Here is a 25794-nt window from a genome sequence, read left to right on the forward strand (position 1 = left end):
TCACACTGCATTCCGGCATCTGAAAGACAAAAGCTTACCAACTCTTCGCACGCTCCGGAGGCCTTCGGCGCTGCATCCCGCATCGGAAAGACAAAACAAGGTGCGTTTAAAGACATTGGGGAACTTTAATACTCACGTGCCATTACTCCTTTCCACATCTAACCCAGTGGGTATTCCGGCACCCTGCAGCCGCTCCGAACTTGTACCTGCAAAATAAAAAGACAGTTAGAGCGCATCGTGAAGCAGGCAACAAGCGCTTACTTACGTGCTTCCAGGCGCTTCTATTCATCACACGGGCTCCATCTTCAACTCACTTCAGCCCGTCATCCGCCATCGCCGGAACCCTGCAAAACAAGAAACATCATTACTAAAGACTTTAAAGACATTAGAATTACTCGAAACTTACCGTTCGTGCAGTAAACGACGGACAGCAGTCCTCTGAAGTCAAGAGGCCTGCTCCCCTTATCCAGTGAAGAAACTGGTTACAGCACCTTGCCCCGAGGCAGATGGAGAGCACGGTGTTCACTTACCTAAGGTGAGAGCGTTAACCTTTGGGGTTCTACAGGAGAAGAGAAAGGGAAGAAGAGAGAGACATTCAATAACCCAGTTCCTTAATCCCATATTTTCTATCTGCAGACATCTTACCCTTCGAGTCAGACATACAGTGCACAGAGGTCCAGCCCAAAGACCCAGCCGTGTGTTACACATCACCTTTGAAGATACGGTATACGCCCAGTCAAGACCGGCGCCTCTACGGGAATCAGGTGAGCGTTACACTCGCACGGGCACGAGGACACCTCAGACCGGTCAAGATCTAAACGGACCAGGATTTGGGTGTCTTCGGCATATGATTAGCACCGGAAGCCTTGGGAGCAGATGAGACATATCAGCGGCTGAACATAAATGTTAAATAACATCAGAGACAAGGCGTATCCCTGAGGGACACCACAGGAAAGTGAATGGGAAGAAGAACCAAAAGGGGGGAGAAAGTGATTGATCCCTATCAGTCAGAAAGGAGGGAAACCATGCTAGGACTGGACCAGAGAGACCGGCGGGCGCCATGCGGGACAGAAGAATGGAGTAATCAACAGTGTTGATGCCCACTGAAAGATCTAACGGTATCAGGGCTCCCATTCCACCCTGATCAACCAGCATGGTGAGATTGTCAACCACGGTGTCCTTTTCAGATAGCAGACTTTTAAAGGCCCATCACAGAAAATGCTCTTAATTTTGGTGGGTAATTGCAAAACTGAACATGTCTTCCATGAGAGTTACGGATGTGGGCACTGAAAGGTGGGCATATGCCTGGAAAGACCACTGACTGATGTAAGGAAGGCATTTTATCAACAGTAAGACCGGCACAAGTGGACCACAGTTCAAGAGTGTTTATTGAGCTTTCGTAAAGGGTGCGATAAACACCTGTCTAAACATAAATCTACAGATGGGAGCAAACGACGCCCATCAAATGATAATAATGCAGTCCGAGTGGAGTCTTGTCAAAATAAAAGGGCTTATACTAAAAAAAACTATTGCCACTCCTTACCGTTAATCTACAAATAGTGTGGGATAGTGTTCATGAAAAAAAAAGAAGTGTTCACAAAATGATAATCAAAATTTAGTCATAGGCGCCCCTTTGCGAGAAGGAACACACCCATTGACCTGTTCCTTGGGAAGGTACGCACTTGAGAGTCCGCAGCCACACTTTAACTCACTGTACCTTTCTCAGATGGGAAATATCCATTTACATATCAGTCTTTGTCCCGCCCACATGGGTAGTCCAGCACCGAAAAGCTATGGCAATTCCCTTCTGAACAAGAGTACCAACAGCAACCCCACACACAAAATGATATGTCAGGATGTTCGGGCCGTTGCCCTCCCTTCCCCGTGTTTTCAGCACGGAGCAAGGCGCTTCACTCGAGCAGATCACACTCTCTGGCTTCTGAGGTACGAGGATACAGTTCCATTACCAGCATCAGGACCTCCTGTGTCAAAGTCTCTTTACTTCGTAAAGTCTCTTGATTCAGTGGGCTTGATGTATGTTTTTTTCTTTCTACAAATGTTCAATTTGGGTGTTCACCCTGGATTCCCTGCAGGATTCCCTGCAGCTGGGCGCAGATCCCTTTTCAAAAACAAAAGTTAATTGGTGGATCCCCCTCTTCCAGGCTCAGATCCCCTTATTACAATGTTCAGAGAATATTCTTTCTCGGGTGACTCACGGTTCACCCCGAATCCCCCTCAGCCGGGCTCAGATCCCTTTCTTTTACCCAATTAGTCTCCCTCTGCCAGGATTGGACCAACTGCAGTATATATTAAAGCATTGAAGACTTTTGAATGTGCACAGGGTTTAGCTTGACCCATTGCAGGACCACTTCGATCTCAAGATTCCCTTTTCTCAGACTGAGCATCAGTTGGATACTGAACAGAGACTTTCGAATGAGCACCATGTGGCGCCGGACCACTGCGTCTATGGTATCTTTTCTTGGCCTCCCAAAGTTCAGTCACTCGGTTGGTTTCCAATTATATATGTGTCGCTCGTCACATACGTCTCATAAACTGTTCTCTTTGGATACCTTCATACAATCTTGCCGTCTGCAACTTTGGTTCAAAACACAGACTGGTTTGGTATCAGTCTCTCGGACTCACCGGCTGTGCTGTCTTTACTGATGTGGCTTTGTTGTAGGAGAGCACTACGGCGGCAAACGCTCCTCCCCGCCTTGGTTATCGACGCGGGAGAGCCCCAAGTGCCTCCCACACACTGCATGTTTGATCAGCTTTAGTTCCTGGTGTTAGGTTTCTTACTTTCCAAGGTTCACGAAAGTAACAGTCTTTAAAGGTCCAGGGCACTTCGCTCCTTGCACCGCTCTGTGGTCTTGCCGTCTTTCTCCTTGTATTAAACTGCCATCTTGGAACTGCTGTTTCCTCATGTGTTTTGCCTCACTCAGAGTGTGCTTTCATGCTCCGCCTTCTATCTGTGTGGGGAAGTGTGATGGAAGTCAGCTGTGTGTAATGATCCGTAACTGCCTGACCTTGCCTGACCATTGTACTGGGGCATGTCGAATATACGGCTCTGGTGTTAGTCCGTTGTCGCTCACAGTGAGCTGTCCGTGAGAAAGTGTTTGTGTCTGGAAAGGGGGAGGGCTGAGTTCCTAGGTATCCTACCTGGTAGGATGGTGAAAAGATGTTACAGGGAAGAGGATACCGCATCTTACCATCCGGTGTCCCATTTCCACTTCCCGAAGGTCCATCGTCCAGGTGATCCACCTGCACTGGTCCACCCCCAGGAACTGGATCCAAAAGCAATTGTCATGTCCTGGCCACCTGAATGACATATCGCCAGGGACTTGCGGGTGAGGCACCATCAGGTTTCTCACACTGATTTATGCATGCATTCCCCTGTGCCTGTTCAGAACTCCTGTGGCACAGAGGCCTTATGTTTGTGAGGGCATCTCTTTGTGAATATGGGATGTGCTCGCAAGTACAATTAATGTGCCCTCTCGCCATGCTGACAAAAAACAATGCCATTTGCTTCAATGAATTGCATTCTCCCACAGATTCCTCAGCTTGATCTTGATAGATCATCCCCTCAGCAGCTGCTATTCGGAAAAATTCAACAGTGGAAGGAATATGTTATCCATAGTTCAACAACAAATTGGTGTTGGATGGAGGATGGTCTGAAGGACTTTGAATGAGAGTGAGACAGTAACTCTGAACATCCTGGAAGGCACACGCATCGCACGCTTGTGGGACCATTTTGAGTGAACTGAGAAATGAACCCTCCCACTGGGGACTTATGGAAGAAGCCCTCTCACAATGGTTTTGCACTTGGGGCAGCTGAAGGGACTGTGGCTGAAGGCACCTCTCTGAGCGCCTCTGCCTCTGGTGTAACAGCAAGATTGTTCCCTCCCCTGGGGAAGCCTGACATGGGTGGACGGACACCATTTTACCTCTGGATCCCATCCTCCTGTAATGAGGCAAACTATGGTACTCAATTTACTTTCGGGTTCCAAAGAAGGATGCAGACTTCCGTCCCAAACCGTATCTGTGGCTGCTTAATCGGTACCTATGCAAAGATACATTAATGATTGTAACTCAAGCCCAGATCCTTGAACTTCAGGATGCCTTCTTCCATGTGTCCATTCATGTGAAACACAAGTACTTGGAGTTTGTCAAGAGCAGCCAACCTCATTACCAGTTCAGAGTCTTGCCTTTGGCACTCGGGATTTTCACAAGGTTGCTGGCAATTGTGGCAGCGTGTCTCAGGATAGACAACATGCATGTCTTTCCCTAATTGAACTACAGACTCATCAGAGCTTGCTCCCCAGATCAGGTGTTGGCACTTTTGTTCCACACGGAATATTACATAGCTTGGGCTTTCGCCTGAATTTAAAAAAGTCTCTGGTTTCGCCATCACAAACCCTCCGGTTTATCATGGTGGTCTTGAACACGCACCCGAGCAGAGCCTTTCCGCCTGATACAGAGTGGCAACCGTTTTTCGAATAGTACATGTCTTCCAATACCAGGGACCACACTATACCTTCTTGCGCTTGCTGGGTCTCATGGCCTCCTACATTGTGGTCATCCCAGAGGCCTGGGTGTGCATGAGGTTACGTCAGTGGCTACTCCGTTGCCAGTGGTCTCAGTTTGAGGGAACCATGTCAGATCGTCTTCAGGTATCAAGTCACTTTTCTCAAGACCTTCCTTGGGGGTCCATGAGATACAATTTATTAAAGGGTGCATTGTTTTTGCAACCCTGGCCCCAAGTAACAGGTGGTCACTGATGTGACATTGAGAGGTTGAGGCACTCGCCTGTCGGGTCTGACTGTGAGAGGCCAGTGGTCTCCCTGAGAATCTCCGGGAACACATCATCTTGCTGGAATTATGAGCAATCAGGGTAACCCTCATTGCTTTCTTCCTGTCTGTGCAGGGCAAAGCTGTATAAGTCATGACGGAAAACACTGTTGCCATGTAATACCTCAATAAACCAGGTGGTGTGGGGTCCTTGCTGCTATGCAGAGAAGCAATGTGCCTGTAGCTCTGGAGAATGACGTATCTCTGACGGCTGCTTGACTGGAAAACAGAATGTCACAGTGGATGACCTGATCAGAGACACTTTGGCCTTCCATGAGTGGGAGCTATCCCAGGAAGCTCGGCAGGAGATTTTATTTCCCACTGGGGAACTCCTCAGGTGGACGTCTTTCTTTTGAGTATTAATAGGAAGTGCAAGCTGTTCTGCTCTTGGGAATTTATTTGGCAAGGCGCTCTGGGGTACACATTGACGGTCATATGGGCATTAGACCTCCAGTATGCATTCCCGCTGATACCTGTCATCCTGCTGGTTCCCAGGAGACTGCACCTGTTCGGGTCCACGTTGATCTTGTTCGCTCTGGACTGAGCTTGGACAACGTGGTAACCGAAGTTGCTGGGCATGTCTCCTTGGTGCCTTGTGAGGAGAGTGGATCTGGTCTCCCATTCGGAGGTGCATTTCCTCCATCCAAACCTCAACAGCCTAATCATTCATGCTTGGCAACTGAGGTACAGGGTGTAGGACTTGCTCCTCTTAGCTCGCTGTCCTGATTCTAAGTCTATTTATGCCTGCAGATGTAAATTCTCGGCTTGGTGTCGGGAGAGGGATCTGGACCCTTTATCCTGTCCCATTTCCTGTGTTCTGGATTTCTTGCTGTCTTCGTTCCAGACTGGCCTGCTGATAAACACTGTGACTGGGTATCTGGCTGCTATCTGAGTCTTTAAGAGGACCCCTGACCAAGGCTTGTTCTTCACAATTCCCACTGTTATGTAATCTTTGCAGGGATTATGCAATCAGTTTCCACCATGCAAGTTTGTGGTTCCAGGGTGGGATTTGAATTTAGTGTTGACATTTCTTATGGATGCTCTGTTTGAGCTCCTGCATTCATGTTCTCTTAGATTGCTTGCACTTAAGAGGGTTTTCCTGGTTGCCATCACTTCCCCAGAGTGGGTGAGTTAGCTCCAGACATTGTTCATTAAACCTCCCTCTTTGATTTTCTCCAAAGAGAAGGTGACATTGACAGCGAGACCCTCCTTCCTTCCAATGGTGGTCTCTGATTTTCATCTCTCAGAAGATCCATCTGCCAGTATTTTTTCCTCTGCCCCATCCTTCGAAAGCAGAGGAGCGATTCCACCATCTGGACCCATTGCAGGCTGTCGGGTACTATGTGTTTTCGGACGAGTGATGTCAGGAAAGTTGACCAGATCTTTGTGGGTTATGTTGGTAGCCATGCTGGCAATGCTGTGATCAAACAGACCCTGTCAAGGTGGATCTTCTCTGCATCTCCGAAAACTATGATCTGGCTGGGAAAGATGTGACTGAAGTTCTCAGGGCCTATTCTGCCAGAGATCTGGCTGACACCTCTGCCCTACAAGGGGGGTCCCTGTCTTAGACGTTTGCCATGGGCTACATGGGCTTCTCTAAACACTTTTGGAAAACATTACTGCTTGGATTGCTTTCTGGGAAGGACACCCACCTCTGCAGAGCAGTCCTCAACAGTTTTCAAGTTTAGGTGGAGTCCTCTAATCTCTTCCCTCGTCCTAATTAACATACTCCTATGGGAGTCAATAATAGATGAGGAATTTGTTTGAGGCATGAAACCATTATAAGAACACATTACTTACCTCTCAGTAATGTTCCGTCTGATGGATGGTCCTCCCGCGGATTCCCTAGCACCCCCTCCCCAAGCTGCCACACTTGGCAGATAGCTAGCATTACCTTGGTTCCCTGATCCCTCAGCATCTGAGTGCTAGGGAAAGGGGGTGGAACTAAGCTCATGGGGCGCAGTCACTCAATGTTTACTGGCCCAATGTCATGTCCGGCACGTGGTGCGTAGGGGCATTGGGCAAAACCGACACAGAGCCACAATGTGCCCAATGATGGTGGAAAAGTTTCCAAAGAGCAGCTGTGGTGGCATATAATTATCATAAAAGGGGAATCCATGGGAAGAACATCCCTCGGAAATAACATTAACAAGAGGTAAGCAATTTGTTCTTCATCATGTACAGTTATTTGTGCTCAAATATCATGCAGTGCCTAGTTTAGGGTGGAAGACTAATACCACAACATGTCTTAGGTGCCCCCTTCCTTAATAGGAGATACGTTTTGGGAGCACTCATCTTTATGAGTGCCTGTACAGTTGCTATGTTTTTAATATTGTGGTAGAATGTTTGGTGGGCATCTGAAAGGGTTAAGGAGCTAAAGCTGGAGGCAGCCTATGCGCTACGGAGAACTGACAGATTGAACTCAGGATTGCAGGATGTAAGGCGGGACATAGATTGAGACAGAGTTAGGCAGGTTGCTGGTAGCTGGGCAATTAGTAGATAGGATTCTAAGGAACAGGAATTTGGAGAGGGGCCTGTCGCAGGCCATGAGATCAACAGACGACTTGATACCCAAATAGGTTGTAACAAAAAGGCTTTATTCAGTTCAGAACATGGGGGTTGGATCAAGGGTGCAACCATGGCTAAGATATATCTCTGTATCATTGTCCAAGGTCTGAGGAAATAGCATTTCAGTGAGTTGGGTATTCAAATCCTGGTCTAAAGTAAAACAATGATACAGAGTCCAAGTTCACTAGTCTTTCATAATCAGGGTTGTGTAGCTCTGAATGCTTCATGCACAGTCATTCACAATTACAATGTGGCTCGCAAAAAGTTACTCACAGTTTCCGAATGTTTCACACAGTTAATCACAGTTCTTGTGGGGTCCCCAATGCCCAGGACCCTTTGATAAAGGTCGCTGGTGAATAGTGGCACTCCTGGATGGTGGTTGCTTGCAAGCTCGGACTGGCATATAGGGCAATGCCTGACCCAAAAATGCAAAATGCTTGTGTGGGCCAGTTTATTTGGTCAAAGTGGGCCAGTTTGATGAGTTACTTCACTATGCGGCTAGTAGTTTTGACCAGTGTTGCTGAATAAATATCTTTAAAATGCACAATTTGCATCACATTTTATCAAAAAACTCACCCTTGGGTACTATTCAAACAGTCTGTCACAAAAGGAATTAATTGCCATTGGCAACTGTGGGCCAGCTTTTGGATTGATGCTCAAGACAATTTTACGCCTCAGTCCAAACCTGTTGCTTGGCTTCCAGATGACAGTTGGTTTCTTCCTGTCTGTCCGAGGTGGATTTTGAGTCTTCAGTCATTGTTGTTGCACCCCCAGTCAAGGGCAGTGTGCTGAGTTCTGAGTAGTCACTGTCTCTGAATGATCAAGAGCCCAAACAGGTACTGGCTACTCAATGAGCACTCTGCTTGGATTCTACACCAAGCTCTTCTGTTTTGGGTTCTCAATGAGCATGTGCTAGCTTCCTTGGTAAGTTTGCCAGTGCCACCAGAGTCTGGAATATGGCCCCCAGGAAGCCTCTATCATTCTTTCTTTTCCTCTCTTGCTTGCTTTCTCTTGGTATTTAGACTTTTACCCTACTAATCTCTGGGCCTAGGTCAAGAAGGCTTGCCACTTCTCTAACACTTTACCCAGGCTGCACCACTATTCAGTCCTCACTGGTCTAGCTCTTGCCTCTCAGCACTCCTATTAGCCTTTGGCTCTCTTGCCTTGGCCAGGACTGGCTGTCTACTTTGGACTTCGCTGTCCTCCTCCTTGCTGGCCCTCCTCCAGCTTCTGCCTTCTTCTGATGTCTTCTTCATGCCTCTGTCCACTTCTCTCATGTTTCACATCCTCTCCTCCTTCCTCCCCCTCACAGGTCTGCTTCTCTTCCCTGGCTGTCTCTCTGTTCTCTTCCTCATCTAATGCCAACCTCTTCCTCACTAGTCTTCTTCTCTCATCCACCTTCCTGTGTATCGTTCTTTAGCTCTTCTCTCTCCCACACAAGTCCTCCTTTCCCCTCCTCTTTAATGGCCCTCTCCTTCAGCTCCAACCGCTCCATTGCTCAACTTACTTTGCAGGGGATGGGGAGAGGATGGGATGGGATAGAGGTCCCTTGTCATCCTTTGTGGCGTGTGGTGCCCCGGTCTGTATAGTCTCTCAATGATAGTTCTCCTCTAAGCTCTTCTGGACCTTCCTGTGGAAAGCTCTGCAATCTATGTCTGCATTCCAGCTTTCCCTATAACAAACCGAGGAAATGGAACTTCCTTTATATTGCCTGACACAAGTGTCTACTTCCTCATAAGCTGGGGCATTCAGATGGTTCCCCGTAGTGATTTGCTAGGCGATAAAGGGGGTCTACATCTCTCCCCGTTTTACTTCCTTTTCAGCAGGTAAAGGGTTTAAGCATGAGTAAATGTGAGCTTCTAGGGCATTCTTTGCTTCCCTTTACCTGTAGAATTTTGAGTTTGTGCATACATTGAGTTTGTAAAGGAAAATACAAGTTGTGTTTGTGTAAACCCTGTTGCTAAAGAGGGATGTGTGAAGGTTTTCCAATGTGATGTTCTGGCTTAAGTTCCCTATCTTGATGGCATGGCTGTGGTGGATAGTCTGAGATTTAAGACTGGTGGAAATAAGGGAGAGCCCCCAGGGGATTCTCCATAACCTCTGGGTTGGAATTGTGAAGCAGGCACCTAGCCATGGCCCCCATGGCTCTTACACCCCAGTTGCCAGTCTCTGATCCATGACTTCTTCACAGATCACTGTTTTAAAGAGAGCCATGTGAAGAAGGTGGGAGGACATTGTCTATTGTCGGGAATTGGTGGAAATGTTTAGTGTTTTGTTGAGTGGGGGCAAACAAATAGAGAGAACGGCCGGGGAGGCAGAATCTTGTATGATGGCCTCCCAAGAATGTAGTATTTTCACTGCTATAGATTATTTGTACGTAGGTGAACAGGAAGTTGTATTACAAAGTAATCGTATGTCAAAAATAACAAAGACAATGAGAAACAATAGATGAACAAAAGAAAGGACAAACACAGATGATATCTAAGTGACACACTATTTTCTATTTTTCACTGCTTTATGCAAATTAAGTTGTCCAATAAAAAATGGCCTGTGGTGTCTCTAAATGGTGATCGCAATGTATGAACTCTTAAGTGGGATTCCTAGCACTGACAGCACCTGCACTCTGATGTGCATGTGTACATCATTTAAATACAAATACAAATGTGTGCCTCTTAGAGATGATAGAAATGTACTTTATACAATAAGATGCAATAGGATGTGTGGAACTGCACACAAAACATAACCATTCAACTGGATAGCAGAATCAAAGGCATATATATATATAATGGTATTTAGCCATAATCCGTTTTTTACTAAACTTAATTTTCACATATGTTACGATATCATGTATTCATTCCTATTTTCTGATTTAGGGAAACCTATGGAATACCTATATTCCCATAGTTAGTCCCTTGAGACACTTTGAGTTAACCCATCCTGACATCTTTGAGCAAACATTCTTTGTTTCTAAATGGCTTCCACTAGCCCCAATCAGTGGTCCTCCCGATTATTCGGTTAAAGATCCTGATGGTGCTAAACTTTCCTTTTGGACTTCCGCTTGTTCTCTTGACCCTGCACTATGTTATTGTCTTTTACTGTGTCTGCTGGAACAGCAGTGTTCTCTCCTTTACCGGCACCTGTCTGGAGCTTCCTTTGCTGCAGGGACCACACCTGCCCAAAACCTCTTCAAGGCACTGGACTTGCTGAAAGGACTGCCGCCATCTTGAGCCCAGGCTAGCACTATCTTCTCACTGCCTCCAAATTTCAGATTATCGCTTTTCCTCTGGTCTCCTTTTGAGCCATGTCTGGCTCAAATGCATCACTTGAATGAAGGCATGTAGAGCCACACTTCCCAAATTATACCTTTTTAAATAGTGTATGTAATACTCTTAAAAGTAATGATGGGTGCCAGTAGTAGGGAGCCACCACAGTGTTCCTGATAGAAAAATAGAAATGCGGGATGAGTAGTGGTTGGAGGGTGGAGGTAGTAGTGTGGGAGAGGATGTGTTAGTGTAGTAACATCAAAGGGTGGAGGCAAGACTTAGGTGGAGTATGAGAGACCGAAGGGAAAGAGGAAGGTAATGGAGTCCTCCTAATGTGGCCCTAAGTATTTTTAAACAGACATGTCTATATATTTTATTGTTTTGTAACACAAAGGATAACCAGTAAGACTGGAATCAAGTAAGCTTGTGTAACTTTTCTTGGTTTGAAAAATGAAATGTAACATCTATTTGAAAACATTTTAAATGCTTATGAAGTTTTTGTTCATTGAAATTCATCACATAAAGATTGCTACATTGAGCTTATTACTTCTTCTCATGAATGATTATGTAGTAGTGTGCAATACAATTTTCTTTTTCTATTTTAAGAGTGGCAGACACATTTTTGGTTTAATATAAATCACTTGTCGGACATAAGCTCATTTTATGTTAACATATGATTGTACTGCGCCGAATCACCACCGTAGAAGTTTGACAGTGCCGATCCTTGTCTCTGGCGTATAGTGACCGAGCCTGGGGAGGACAGACCTTAGTCTGCTCGCAGGGAGAGCAAGAGAGAAGAAAGAGATTAGATTACATTTTATTTACACTTTCGACTCATTGAGTCTTAAGTGACAGGAAAGTGCAATACAAACCATAAAAAGCATACAGTATAACACAATTTGTTTAGTAAAAACATTAAAATATAGTATTACAAATATAAGGAAAATATGAACACAAGTACTTTTAATGGCTCGGAACCCAAAGGGCATAATTATCGCCATAGAGGAGAGCTGGTAACAATCCATCTGAATTCATATCCATGCTCCCAACCCCAGAGGCCTTATCAGGAGAAATAAGAGAGTGTAAGAGATTGTAGTTATAACACAATGGGCCTCATTACAAGTACTCCGGTCCGGAATTAACACTGCCGGTAAAACCATACCGGCACCGTTTCCATGTCCGCGCAATCATGACCCGCGGCCCCGGTAATAGCACCACCCTAAACCGCCACCGCGGAAATAGGGTTCTCCTTAATTCCGCCTGCACGGAAACCCCTCCGTTACCGGCAACACGAAACACCGTGAGCATCACAACTAGCGCGGACACGGAAATACCGGGAAAAAAATGGCGGAAATACCGTGATCACGGTGGCGGAACCGCCGCCACCGCGAACATGGCGTTATACACTGCCTGCTGAACTGAATCAGGGCACAGGTGCACCAAATCAGCCCAGCTGGACCTAGCAGGCCACTGGGAGCCTACAGAAGGGCCACACCCAGCCCAACACAACACAGAACCATGCAGGCAGCAGGGCTAGTAGCACTGGGACTGGGCCTACTCAACCAACAGGCAGTACTGCACATGGTGGCAGTAATGGCGCAGAGGAGGAGGCGTAGGCGGAGGAGGCGCAGGCGGCAACCAGCCAACCCTGCAGCTATGGCAAACCCCATTGCCCAGCCAGCCCGACCCCGCCGCCAGCCACCAATACCACGCATCAGGGCCTCACCCTGGAACCTCACCCCAGGACAGATCCACACCCTATACCGGCTGGACCGTGCAACAATCCTGCACATCATCGCCATGATTGAGGACAACATCAGCAGCCTAATTGACACCCCCACCGCCACCCCCCCCCCCTCTTGAAGGTTGTCTCAGTTCTGCATTTCCTTGGCACTGGCACCTATCAACACACGGTTGGTGAGCTGCACGGCATATCACAACCGTGTTTCTCAAAAATCCTGGTACAGGTACTGGATGCCCTGTTGCGCCATGTGTCGGAACACATAGCCCTACCCCGCACCCTCCCCGAGGTCATTGCCACCAAGTTGGCCTTCCATGCCATAGCAGGCATGCCAAATTGCATAGGCGCAGTTGACTGCACCCACGTCGAGCTGACAGTACCACATGCAATTGAGGCGGTGTTCCGCAATAGGAAACAGTATCACTCTTTGAATGTCCAGATGGTTTGTGATGCCATGCAACTGATTACACACTGCTGTGCACGTTTCCCAGGCTCATCACATGACTCAATGGTACTGCGGAATTCCACGTTGCCACGGTACATGGAACGCTATGCCGGACAAAGCACATGGCTATTGGGTGAGTACAGCTGACGATGCTACAACCCTGTCGGAGTGGTTTGTGTGTGTCCAGGCCAATGAGCATTGTGAGTGTGCCGCTGTGACCGCACATGCATCCCCCCCCTTCCATCTACCAAATACACAGCGGATGCCAAACATCATGAAGGGAGACATGACAGGGCACCACAATGTGCCCGTGCACACGCTGCCACAGCCAATCCCGTCACTGTCCCATGAACCCTGTGCCACTGCAGACACCCACCCTCAATTGAAACACTGCCCCAAAAAGCACGAGAGGCGTGTAAATGATACGACGTGTATTTACTACTTCCGTACAGTGGAGTCACTCTGCCATGTGTGGACAGCACTGCACCATGACATGCACACAATCAAATGTCACCCGCAGGGCACAGCAAACATGCAAGTTAATGTGTAGGCCCATATGCAGTCAGCGACATTCCTCGTGATGGCCAAAACATACCACCAGACACTGCATGGTACATATGCATGAATGAATGATGATACAAGAATGCACAGCAGCAGATGAGGACATGATGCCACAAACACTGACATGTTCCCCCATCTACATCCCATGTAGGTGATGCGGGATATGCACTCACGCCATGGATGATGACACCTGTACGGAGACCAAGGAACAGGCATGAAGAGGCATACAATAGGGCACATATCCGCACACGTGGAATGATTGAGAGGACATTTGGACTGCTGAAGGCCCGTTTCCGCTGTCTGAGCAGATCTGGCGGATCACTGCTGTACAGCCCAGTGAAGACGGGCAAAATCACGCTGGTATGTGCCATGCTGCACAATATATGCCTGCACAGGAACATCCCAATGCCACCAGACGCAGATGAGGAAGATGGGGATGGGGATGGAGATGGGGATGGGGATGGGATGGCACCGCCTCCCCCTGGGGGTGCACATGATGGCCAGAGAGCACGGGATGCCCTGATTCGCATTTACTTTTGAGTCACAGCACATTCACAGTAATGCACAAACATGGTGACGACAATGAATTAATAGTTGCACTGCAAAATAAATGATCAATGTCCACACATGTATGTCTTGATTTGAAATGGTGATGTATTGATGTAATAACAACAGGGAAGAAGGTGCATTGGTTAGGGAAGCTGTACACCCGGGGCCACCCACCACCCAAACGTGCCCACCCCCACCCAGAGCCCATTGTCCAAACCCCCAAAACTACCTACCCCACCACCCAAACGTGCCCACCCCCACCCAGAGCCCATTGTCCAAACCCCCAAAACTACCTACCCCACCACCCAAACGTGCCCACCCCCACCCAGAGCCCATTGTCCAAACCCCCAAAACTACCTACCCCACCACCCAAACGTGCCCACCCCCACCCAGAGCCCATTGTCCAAACCCCCAAAACTACCTACCCCACCACCCAAACGTGCCCACCCCCACCCAGAGCCCATTGTCCAAACCCCCAAAACTACCTACCCCACCACCCAAACGTGCCCACCCCTCTCACACCCTTGTAGTCCACATGTGTCCTGCACTGCCCCACACACATGCCATCACTTCCGTGTGCGCTTCTGTGCAACCTTGCCCAAGGGACCCGTTAGCCTACTCGAGCGCCTCCTCGGACTGGCAGTAGTGGAGCTGGATGGGGTGGTAGTGTTTGATTGGCCAGAATCAGGGATTGAGGGCATCCGTGCCAGATTTGCCTGTTGGCCAACCAACATGGCCTCCACAAGCCTGGAGGTGTGGTCATTGCCTTCCCGCACATGGCGTGCAAGGGTCACTATGGTGCTCGCAAAGCGTCCAATGGACCTCGACAGGCGACGCACTGAGGCGCTGTAGCTCTCCCTCTGCAGCCTGGATTCCTCTAGCTGCCTCTCCACCAGCTGGGTGAGGGTAGCCTGCTGGTCCTCCATCCGCTGCATGCGGGCATTCAGTTCGGCCATGGATGGGGTGGGCGACCTCATGGGACTCCCCAGTGAAGTGGGGCTGAACCCCAGCTCATGGAAGGAGCCCAGGTCTTCCAATGTGGGCATCTCCCCCTGTGGCCCCGTTTCCGAGTGCTCTTGCGGGGCACTGTTATCACTGCAGGCCGCCCCCTCTGCAGTGCTGCTGCCTTCGGTGTTGTGTTGGGTGGCCATGATAGGTTCCCGTGGCACCTGTCTGGACTCAGCCAGTGTGGAGACGGTGGGGATGTTGGTGGTGGTGGTGGTGTGCCGCACATCTGTAGTGGCTGGTAATGTGGCCAGAGGTGCAGAACTGCCGGCAGCATCCTCCTGTGTGGTGGCGGTGGCTAGTGTACTTGCCGATGCTGATTGACTGGCCTGTTGTGCAGTATCACTGTCACTTGAAACGGCTGTGGGGACACAAAGGGCATGCAATTAGTGTTGTTGTGGTGGCAGATGGGTGCATCACATGCGTCATTAAGATTGTACATTGAATAGTGTTAGTCACATGCATCTGATTGCTGGTGTCTGCATTCAGTGATATTGGTTGCCATACGGATCATAATGGGTCCTTTGGCCCACACATGCACTGCCTGGGGGGGGGGGGATTGTTAATGGGTCCTTTGGCCCACACATGCACTGCCTGGGGGGGGGGGGATTGTTAATGGGTCCTTTGGCCCACACATGCACTGCCTGGGGGGGGGGATTGTTAATGGGTCCTTTGGCCCACACACATGCACTGCCTGGGGGGGGGGATTGTTAATGGGTCCTTTGGCCCACACATGCACTGCCTGGGGGGGGGGGGATTGTTAATGGGTCCTTTGGCCCACACATGCACTGCCTTGGGGGGGGATTGTTAATGGGTCCTTTGGCCCAGTACTCACAACTGCATATTTACAATGAGGCATTCATGTTTGGGCACTTACCGGCATCTGCAGGTGGGCTCACTCCTGCCTCAGCCTGCCCAATCCCATGGATTCCCTCTAGGTGGAGGACGCTGCTGCAACGCTCCTCCCATGCTTGCAGCCTCAGTGGGGAAGGGGGTCCTCCGCCTGTCCCACTGCTGCGCTGGCGGTGCGTGGAAATGAGGTTGCGTACCCTCAGCCTCAGGTCGTCCCAACGCTTGTGGCAGTCCTTCACGCTCCTCACTGCCACGCCCACGGCGGTGCACTTGCGTGCAGCTTCGGCCCACACCTCCTTCCTCCGCTGCTGTGTGGCACGCCGTTGGTCGGCGCTGAACAGCATCTCAGCATTGTCCACAATGTGCTCCACCAAGACGGTTAGCTCCGCCTCGCTGAAGCGCTGTTTGCGCTGCCTTTGAGCAGGAATCCTGGCAGACATGCTGGTGGTCCCTTTTGGCTTCTCAGAGTCAGGATTGTGCTTGTGCTGGCTCTGGATGGCAATGGATTGTGCTTTTATATGATGGCCGCCTCTCTGTTTCCTGTTTTGGCGATCATGGTATTTCCGGTTCCGTGTCCGTGGCGGCGGAGGCGGAAACGGGTTTTGCGCCACTGTGGCTTCGTTATTTCCATTTCCGTGGGGTATTCCGTGACGGCGGTAACAACGTTTCCGAGTCCGTGTGGTGCGCGACCGACAGCGTGTAATCGGACGGTTTTTCCGCACCCTTGCGGACACGGAAACGTTTTTAATCACGGATTTTGCACGGTCCCGGACTGGCAGGTTGTAATGAGGCCCAATGATGTATTTAGGGTGTAATGCAATGTGTATAATGTGTATAATGTTATCTGTAATGCATTCTTTAGTATTACCAACTAAATGCCTGATTTATTACTCTTTGCGAGCAGGTTACCCCTACCGGAAGTCAAATTCATGGGGCACTGGATGATCAGTCAGTCCGGAAAGGCACACAGAAAACTCTTGTGTCCGACAGAAACTCATCAGCTAACAATAAAGGTTAGTTTTTTTCCAACTTGTTTTGCACTAAAATTTGAACGATTTTATTAGTGCCTCATTCAGAATTATATTAGAAACACATTTTGCCCTTGCATGTGAGACTAGTCTCATGTGAAAAGTTGTTTTGAGTACTGAATGTAAACACTAAGCAACTTCATCTAAACACATGACATGAAAGAAACATTTTAAGATTAATTTTAATGAGAATGTTTCTCAATAAGGAATTTCAATCGAAACCCTTCTGGATTAATTCATGACATTAATAGCACACATATTCTTGAGCGCTGCAAACATGCTATGCTAAGGTATTTGATTCCCTTGCCAATAACACACACACACGTGACAATATATCAAATCTTCAGATGATGAACAGCAGATCCCAATTTACTATTGAGTCTGTCGCTTCAGCATATTTAGGACTGATTATGCTCACAGCCCAAGGGAGAAAGTCTTCAATTTTGGAGCTTCCGAGTCGATTTGAAAACTGGGTCAGGACAGCAGCGGTCGCACTAGCTGACTTCTCTGGTAGCTAGAAGGTGCCACAAGCGTCTCTGGTATTCTTCTTCAGATCTTCAATTCCAGTGGTCGACTCACCCATCGGCCTCAAGATCCTCGCCTTTTATCCAGGAACCCAGCCTATGAACGCTCATGCCACATTCAAACATGGGGGCGGGGGGTTGGGGAGCTGTTCTGTCTTTTGAGGAAAGCCAGCCTCCCAGTTGGAACTGGTTCCAGACAGACATGCTAGATGACAAAGACCAGTAGAGTTTCTGGATACTCGCCTGCTTCCTGTCCTCACACAAACTGGCACCTTGGCGGACTTCTCAAAGGATTCCTGCCAAAGACAAAAGTCAAACCAGGACCCCCACCTAGCATGGCAGAAAGAGCAAGAAAGGACAAACAACCAAGAAATGGCAAAAAATAGGAAACAGTCACCATGTTGAGTGAATGATGACTCTCCTGTGCATTACCGAGGCTGTGAGCTCAGCCTGCGAGTAAAAATGACACAACAGTCGGTAGAATACGTCCACTGCTACCAGCTATTCAGATATGCTTCTCATAGTAACAGAAATGTTACAGGAGCAGCGAGAAAAGGGATACAGTGTAACCCCCGGCCTCCCTTGGCCCGGCGCCCACAGGTGCGAGTTAAAAAATCTTGGGTCCATCCTCGACTCCACTCTCTCCTTCTCCACTCACATTTCGTACATCTCTAAAAAGTCCAACTACCAGCTACACCTCCTCAGAGGTACTCTCAAGGCTGGACTACTGCAACAGCCTCTTTCTCAACCTCCCTGCCTCTGCTCTGCACCCTCTGCAACTCATCCAGAACAGAACCACAAGACTTATCCTCGGCCTCAAGCCCAGGGACCGCATCTCTCCGGCGCTGAAATCCCTCCACTGTCACCCCGTGGCTGCAAGGATCAAGTTCAAGACCCTCTGCATTGTCCACAAGGCTTTCTTGGGCCTGGGACCTACCTATCTGCAATGTTGCCTACCTAAATACTGTCCTTCCCGAGCCCTCTGCTCATCTACCGCCAACCTTCTGCGAGTGAGCCGGTTCTCCAAGCAGAGATTTGGGTGGAGATCTTTATTTTCTGCATCTGCCTCCCTCTGGAATAGCCTCCCTGCCGCACTATGGGCCTCATTACGACCCAGGCGGTAAGTTACCGCCTGGGTCGTACCCTTACCACCATGGTGTAAACTACGCTTACACCATGGTGGATGGCGGATTTACCGCCCCATTCCAAGGTGAGTGGGGCGGTAAATCCCCATTTCCCATTTTACCCTTCCCCATTCCCATTTTTGCCCCATAGGGCATAATGGGAGTGGGGAAGGCGCTAATTACGCCACCGTAAATTACGGTGGTGTAATTAGCACCATGGTCCCTTAGCGCCATGGATTTTAACGCCTGCAAAAAGCAGGAGTTAAACTCACCATGGCGCAAAGGGACCTCGGAATCAGGCGTTAAGGGTCGGCGCCGTTTACGCGCCGTTAACCCCTTAACGCCTGATTCGTAATGAGGCCCTATGTCTTGAGCCTGATCTCCTTACGTTCCGGAAACCCCTTAAGACATTCCTCTTCTCCTCTTCCTTCTCTACCTCTAGCCTGTTAACCTTTCACTTCTCTCTATCCCTCTCTCCCTCCTTTTTTCGTGCAGCCTGCTGACTGGCCACCTGGTGTACCTCAGAGTCTCACAGGTACCTGGCACCCTCGGCAGTCCTCTTGCACTTGCCTCCGGGCCTTGCACTTGCCTCATCGCTACTGCACTTGGTCAATGACCTATGAGAGTGACATCTCTCAGCACTTACCCCAGTTTATGACTGACTGGGTGCACTTGGTTCCCCCCTACAACCTGCACTTGCCCTCCCTCGTGCACCTGCCTGCGCAATTGCATTATCAGAATGCACCATGCCTTGAAGATCGTTTGTTTTTCCCTTGTCTCCCCTCCTTACTTGGTGGCGCCTTAATGCACTTGGAAAACCTGCAGAATCATCGTCAGACCTATTTGCTGTTATCTGCACCGTTAATTGTATTATATGCACTTGTTCCATGCACCCACTCTGCCCGTGCAGACTTTTATCGTTCAGAAATTCAAGGGCTCTGAATGACTGTTTTTTTCCCCCTTGTTCCCTCCCTCCTTTGAAACACGTGCTTTGTGTATAGGCGTTTTACAAATAAACAATACCATACCATACCATACTCCACATAAGGTGGTGTTGGCTGATCTCACAAAAGAAAAGGTAAGAAGGATAAAAAGTATCCCCCTATCCTTGAGAACATCTGTTCTCGCAAGGAAAATAAAATAAAAAAAGGGCAACCCAAATGGCTACCAGCAACACTGCAAAAAAGCTGCTGTGTGCTGCAAAAGTAAATTACAGATGCCTTAGAAACGATGGAGAAAAGCATGACTCCATAAAAGAAAGTACAAAAATAATGAGCAAGGGTCCCCATAGTCAGAACAAAAGAATGAGTGAGTGGGAAACAGGGCCCCCACTCACTCAAGAGAACAGACAAGAAAATCCATGAGTCCGTCATAAAGTGATGGGGATCTTACAGGTGGAGGAGATTTGGCATAAAAATGAAAAATCTCCCTAACAACGTCTTGCTCATAACAGGAGAAATACCACAACGGTGTCACCACACACTACGACACAATCAGCCTTCTGTTTCAGTTGGGTTTTTCAATCAATGAGAGAAAGTCAAGTCAGTCATTGGATAACTGACTTCCCGCATCTTTCTAGTGCCACACGCAAGCTTGCGCAGGCACCAAATACAAGAGTGGCTGACAAAACAATGGTCTGAAGCAGACTGTCACTGGGACGATCTAGTGGTCATTTCGCAAGGATGTAGAGGAAGTACTGCATTGGTGGACAAGGGAAAACCTGCTAACGGGGAAACCCTTTCTCACCCCCGCAGTAGAAGCCTCTCTAACAACAAATCCACCATTTTGAGGGTGGGGAGCCCATTATCTCAACCAAACAGCCCATGGCATGGGGATACACTCTGTCAAAACGGCATACCAACATCCGGAAGTTACTAGCAGTGTGGAAAGTGTTACAAGCCTTTCAACACCAACTAATCCTCACAGACAGCACATCAGCTATGTTTTCCATCAACAAACAGGGCTGGACACATCTAAATCTGTCCAGAAAATATAGAATTGGTCTCTCCAGAAGAACATATTCCTCCTGTCACAGCACGTTGCTACTGTTTGGCAGATGTGCTGAGTAGAAGCACGAGCTCCCTTCAGAACACAAATGGGAATTGCACACAGACATTCTAAACAATGTCTTCAAGGAACGGGGGCATTGTTTGTGCCCTCCTCGACTCTATGTGAAAAGAAATTAATAATGCAGACACTCCCTGGACAGGGAATAAGGCACAAAAGAGAAGGCTGAGAGAGTCCAAGGAAAGGTTTATCTAGATCTCTGAGAGCGCTCTGAACACATCAAGGTTACAACACATTTATATAGTACTTTGACATCTTTAACATATGATGCTATGTTGGACATGGATTGGTCAGCCGGGGTGGTGTCTTAGGTGTGGGCATCATCTCTTCCTCCGGGTTGGTCGCTTGGTTGGCGGGAGGATTGACGTCAGACATCTGTGCTCCGGATGGGTGAAGGTCAGGTCGCTGTGAAACACGGTGGTCACTATCTAAGCTAAGCTAAGAAAATACATTTTGAGTAATGCATGCACTAAATAATAGTTGATCAAAAGACCCTCAGTAGTCTATCATGTCATTGTACAAATCACTCAGGAGTTTATATCATCTACAACATTTGGGTTATACAGGTCACAGGTTTATGGGCCTTGACCACTATAATACTATCATTGAACTATAGGGTTAGTCTCACAAGAATCTCAGGTATGTGGCACTTGTTAGTATTGGGCAAGATATACTGCAGCAGGGGTCTAATGTTAGTTGGGGATCTGTTGGGTAGGCTTCATAGCATGGTTGGCAGTCTGGCACATGAAAGGAATGCCTTGCAAGGACACAGGGTTAGAATGGCAATAAGTTTCAACTGGCGAGTATAAGAGGGCAAGGACACTTTTGTGGAGATGGAGGAGCTATGTGCTTGGCTCATGTTGGTTCACATGCAGGACAGTGATCTCAGAGGAAAAGGGATGTGTTACATTTATTATTTGTTGCGAGCAGCTCTGGCTTCAGCGTGAGAATGGAGCTGCAGAGTTTTCAATAGTTGGAGTGGGGACGAGGGTGGGGGCCATGTGCTCCGAGCTACTGCGGCGGGCAAAAGGGAGAGCTGCATTTTGTACTATCGCAGTGAGGCCTGGTTACTAAGATGGAGTCGAAAGGGGGTACAAAAAATTGATGCCCTGTGTCCTGCTTGGTGGTCCCATCTACGCAAATGTAACCCAAAGTTAACATTGAATAAGGGCGAGGGGCGTACCCATCACTAGAGGCACTTGGTCCGAGTTTTGTACTGAGAAGTGATGGTAGGGAGGGGCCCATTGGCCCCTCGCTCCCACACATTCCCCCCTTTCGTTACATCTAAAGTAACGAATACTTCTACTTTTTATTCTTTTCATTCTCCCTTCGGTAGTAGTCAGCCTCTGCCGCAGCCTTGTCCCATGCGGGGGTGCCTTTTATGGGCATCCATGCTCTGCATACGCTTCTTAAACTATTTCCTCTTCTGGCGTATTCATCTGGTGTACACATTAAGTAAATACCTCCATCCCCATCTAGATCCACCCATACTTCTTGGTACCATTTCAACTCCCTTGGTTCTTTTATTGTTGTATGATGCAAATTATCAACTATATCCCCATATTGCCTGTAAATTGCTGTCATCCTGTATTGTGGTGTAGTGTACTTCACTGTTTGCATTTGTGCATCTATCATGGTAGCTACCGTTGTCGGTCGGCCCATTGTTACCATCATCATAGCTGAGGTTGGCATGCTTTTCTCACAACACCTTAGTCCCAGTTGGCACACACAGAAGAACAGAAGCACAAAGACGATGATGGGGACCAGTATTTTCATTGCCACATTTACCCATGATGGTATCCAACTGAACAAATTGTCGAACCACGTGCTTTCTTCTGCACCTCCTTCTGTTCTCATCCTTTCCCCTAAATTGTGTACTGCTGTTATCACATGTGACAGTGTCCTGTTATCAGCATCTTCAGTTGGCACGAATGTGCAACACGCCCCCCCAATTTTTCGGCAAACACCACCGTCCATCGCCGTGAGGAGATCTAGGACATATCTGTTTTGCATTGTCATTAGGCGCAGTGCGCGGAGCTCTATTTTTATCACGTTGAACCCTTCTTCAGTGTCGTTAGCCAGTTGGATGAGCTCCCAGCGCACTATCTGCAACCATGTGGCGTTGTGTCCCGGGACAAGAAGCGAGGCGAAAAATGTCTCTGCTAATGAAAAGAGCTTGTATTTCGGCGGGATCTCAGCAAGGAGTTCTGATGATTCGTATAAAATGTAATTGGAGGATCTTTTACTTCGTGTCAATCTTTTCTTTAGTTCATATTCTGACAATAGTTCATATGCTGGAGCTTCTGTTCTTATTAGTTGGGGCGCTGTCGATGGTTCAGCCGATTGCCCTGCTGCCGATATGCCAGCTGATTGCTCTGCTGCCCCTTGGATGTGGCTTTCTGGTATTACCATCAGGGCTGTGTGGAGGGTGGCTAGAGCACAAGTTCCTCTCCACGATGCGGGGAGGTGCAGGTAAGCTTGTTTGCCGCAAACCCAATACATATCCATTAGTGCTGCTGTGCCTTTCTTCATGTCGGGTATGATTACCGTTTTATTACATCTCCTTGTCTCCCCCATGTTCACTTTTCCTTCCCCAGGGAAACACAGTTTATGTGGCACTTCTTTTTGTATTTTGATAGGTTTTTCTAACGCTGTGACCCACGTTAGCTTTGTGACATGTTGCGACCAGATGGGGTCACATACCTCTTTTATCCATTGGAAAGTGTCATTTGATAGGCCTCGAAGTGCTTCTGATTTGCATTCAATTGTTTCTTCGTGCCACTTGTTTTCTGCATATCGCGTCCCCTTAATGACAAGAAATGGTTCTTTGAGGCAAATTACTCCTTGGCGTCTGCTTGTGCACGTTTTCTCATTCTCCAGTTTTTTCAATGTGACGGTGTGTGCTTGGAATGTGCTTTTTATTCTGCATAAAACCAGATGAATTAAACATTGGGCCTCCGACAAGGGCACTTCCTGCGGTACTAACATTTTCGGTGTTCCTGATGCGTGCGGAATGAGTGAACAGACGTAGCTGCTTTCATTTGTTGCTTGCTTCGCCGTGGCACTCATGTCGGAATACCATTTATTTGATTGATCAGGGTGGCGGGGATCTTCTATTTCGTCTAACCCCAGGTCATGATAGATGTCATATCTTTTCCCTCCCGCCCCCCTTTTCCTCCTCCTCCTCCCTCCCTGGTTATTGTTTTTCACCCTTTTGTAGTGTATTGGAAACATTCCAGCCCAGGTTGTATCATTGCTATTCAATATGGCATGTGTATCGTCATCAGTAGCAACAATGTTGGGTGAGGTAGCGTGTGTGGTTGTCTGTAAATTGGTACTACTGTTAATTAAATCATTTGGCCAATAATAATCTCCATCATATTCGTTATATCCATAGTATTACTCATATTTATATTGAAACGTAATACTGACACACTTGTTGATCCTACAGTGATGTATTCTGAGGGTTGCATCACATCTGTTTTGTTGACATTAATCTCATGTGACTCTTTCCATATAGTCTTTACCCGAGTCCATATCATTTGCGATCCTTCTCGTATCATATTAGCCCCGCTTCCTCCCCTTTGCATGTCATTAACAAAAGATAAAAGGGTATAATACCAAGCTGCGAAAAACAACATTACTGACATCAAAATCGCAGCACATTTCAAAACACATTCAACGTTACTGAACCTTTTAGCCCTAATGGCGACCCTATCACTATCTAGCATTAATTTGTTCTCTGCGATTGTAGGTCGTTGGCCCATTTTTCACCTGGAGGGGCGATATAAATTCGTTAAGTCACCACAATATATGCATGTATTTACATTCTTTGTTCAACTTCATATTTTAATCATCATTTTAGTCATGTTTGTTCTTTTACTCTATTGCACATGTACTTTTGCTATAGAGATAGTAATCTGAACGAAGGTGGGAGATAGAGAGGGAGAGATAGTTGAGGTGTATGGAGAATATTTCGATCAATTAAAGAGGAGAGCAGGAAAACATAGAAAAGAAGGAAGGAGGAGATAAGTCGTGCAGAACAAAATACACATCATAACTTTTATCTCTGGATATTCTCTTTACTGACAATTTTGTTATTTGTTTTCAACCTCATTTGTGGTACCAGTGGCACCATCTTGCTCCTCCTGGGGGATTGTACTATTGTGTGCCCTCCTCACATCTGATAAGTGCACCCAATACTTCAATCCTTTTACCTTCACCGGGGTGGGTGTACTATAGATGACCTCATAAGGGCCATGAAACCCGGGTGAATTCCACCTCCTCACAAAGCTGCGGACGTACACATGTGCTCCTGGCATCAGTGGCCCACTTGAACTGTCTGTGGCCGGCGTGGTAGTATCCGTCGCCACATTTTCAGTAAAAGGTGGTACTATTTGTCACGCTATGCTGCGTACTGCGCGTGTTAACTGTGTCAGGTATTCCTTGAACTCTTCCCCCAGCACTGTGGCAGCCCTGCGCGCATCTGATGCTCTTCTAATCGGGGATACTGGCGTGTGTATTCGCCTCCCAGTCACAATTTCGTGGGGGCTTAGATGGTGGTCTTTACATGGTTGCGTCCTGAGTTGGAACAGTGCTAGGGGCAAGCAATACACACCCAGTTTTTCTTCAATGTGTTACACAGCTTAGATAACTTACTCTTTAATAATCTGTTGATCTTTTCTACCACCCCATTCGCCATTGGATGATAAATTGAGCATAGTTTGTGTTTTACCCCCAAGAGTGATGTCACTTCCTTAAAGAGGTCATTCACAAAGTGCGTATCGTTGTCGGATCTAATCACATCGCATATTCCCCATCGTGAAAACACCTCCCGCACAAGAAATTTGGCCGCACACTTTGCGTCTGGGTGTTGCTTTGCTACATGGCTGGGGAAATGCAGCTGTTGGAATGCTATTTCTAGTAACTATATGTTCATTACAACCTTTCCTGTTGTCTCCTGTCTCCAAATGAGATCTGTGGCTATTGTTTACTTCCCCGTTTGCTCCACAGTTCTTGCTCCTCTTGTGGTGCTCGTCTTTGTAATTCTATTATCTGCGCTATTGAGGTATTATTGTATGCTTCTTCTTGTGGATCTGTGATGGTTGCTTTTACAATGCATTCGAGTTTTGGTGTCACATTGAAATACGAGGCCTCCTTCGCTGCTGCGTCAGCTGCCGCATTTCCCAATGAGATTGCATCTGTGTTGTTGGTATGGG

The 25794-nt window shown here is 47.8% G+C and overlaps 1 protein-coding gene across 1 annotated transcript in view; it reads left to right on the forward strand.

Annotated features, from left to right (window-relative positions):
- VWA8 (von Willebrand factor A domain containing 8) overlaps positions 1 to 25794 on the forward strand; it is a 3012337-nt gene that overhangs the window by 1767708 nt on the left and 1218835 nt on the right. The window contains exon 27 of the mRNA XM_069639376.1: positions 16737 to 16845. Within this exon, the coding sequence (XP_069495477.1) occupies positions 16737 to 16845 (109 nt within the window). The remainder of the gene's footprint in view (positions 1 to 16736; positions 16846 to 25794) is intronic.

This window comes from Ambystoma mexicanum, chromosome 7q (genome assembly GCF_040938575.1).
Source record: "Ambystoma mexicanum isolate Mex_15411 chromosome 7q, UKY_AmexF1_1, whole genome shotgun sequence".
NCBI lineage: Eukaryota > Metazoa > Chordata > Amphibia > Caudata > Ambystomatidae > Ambystoma > Ambystoma mexicanum.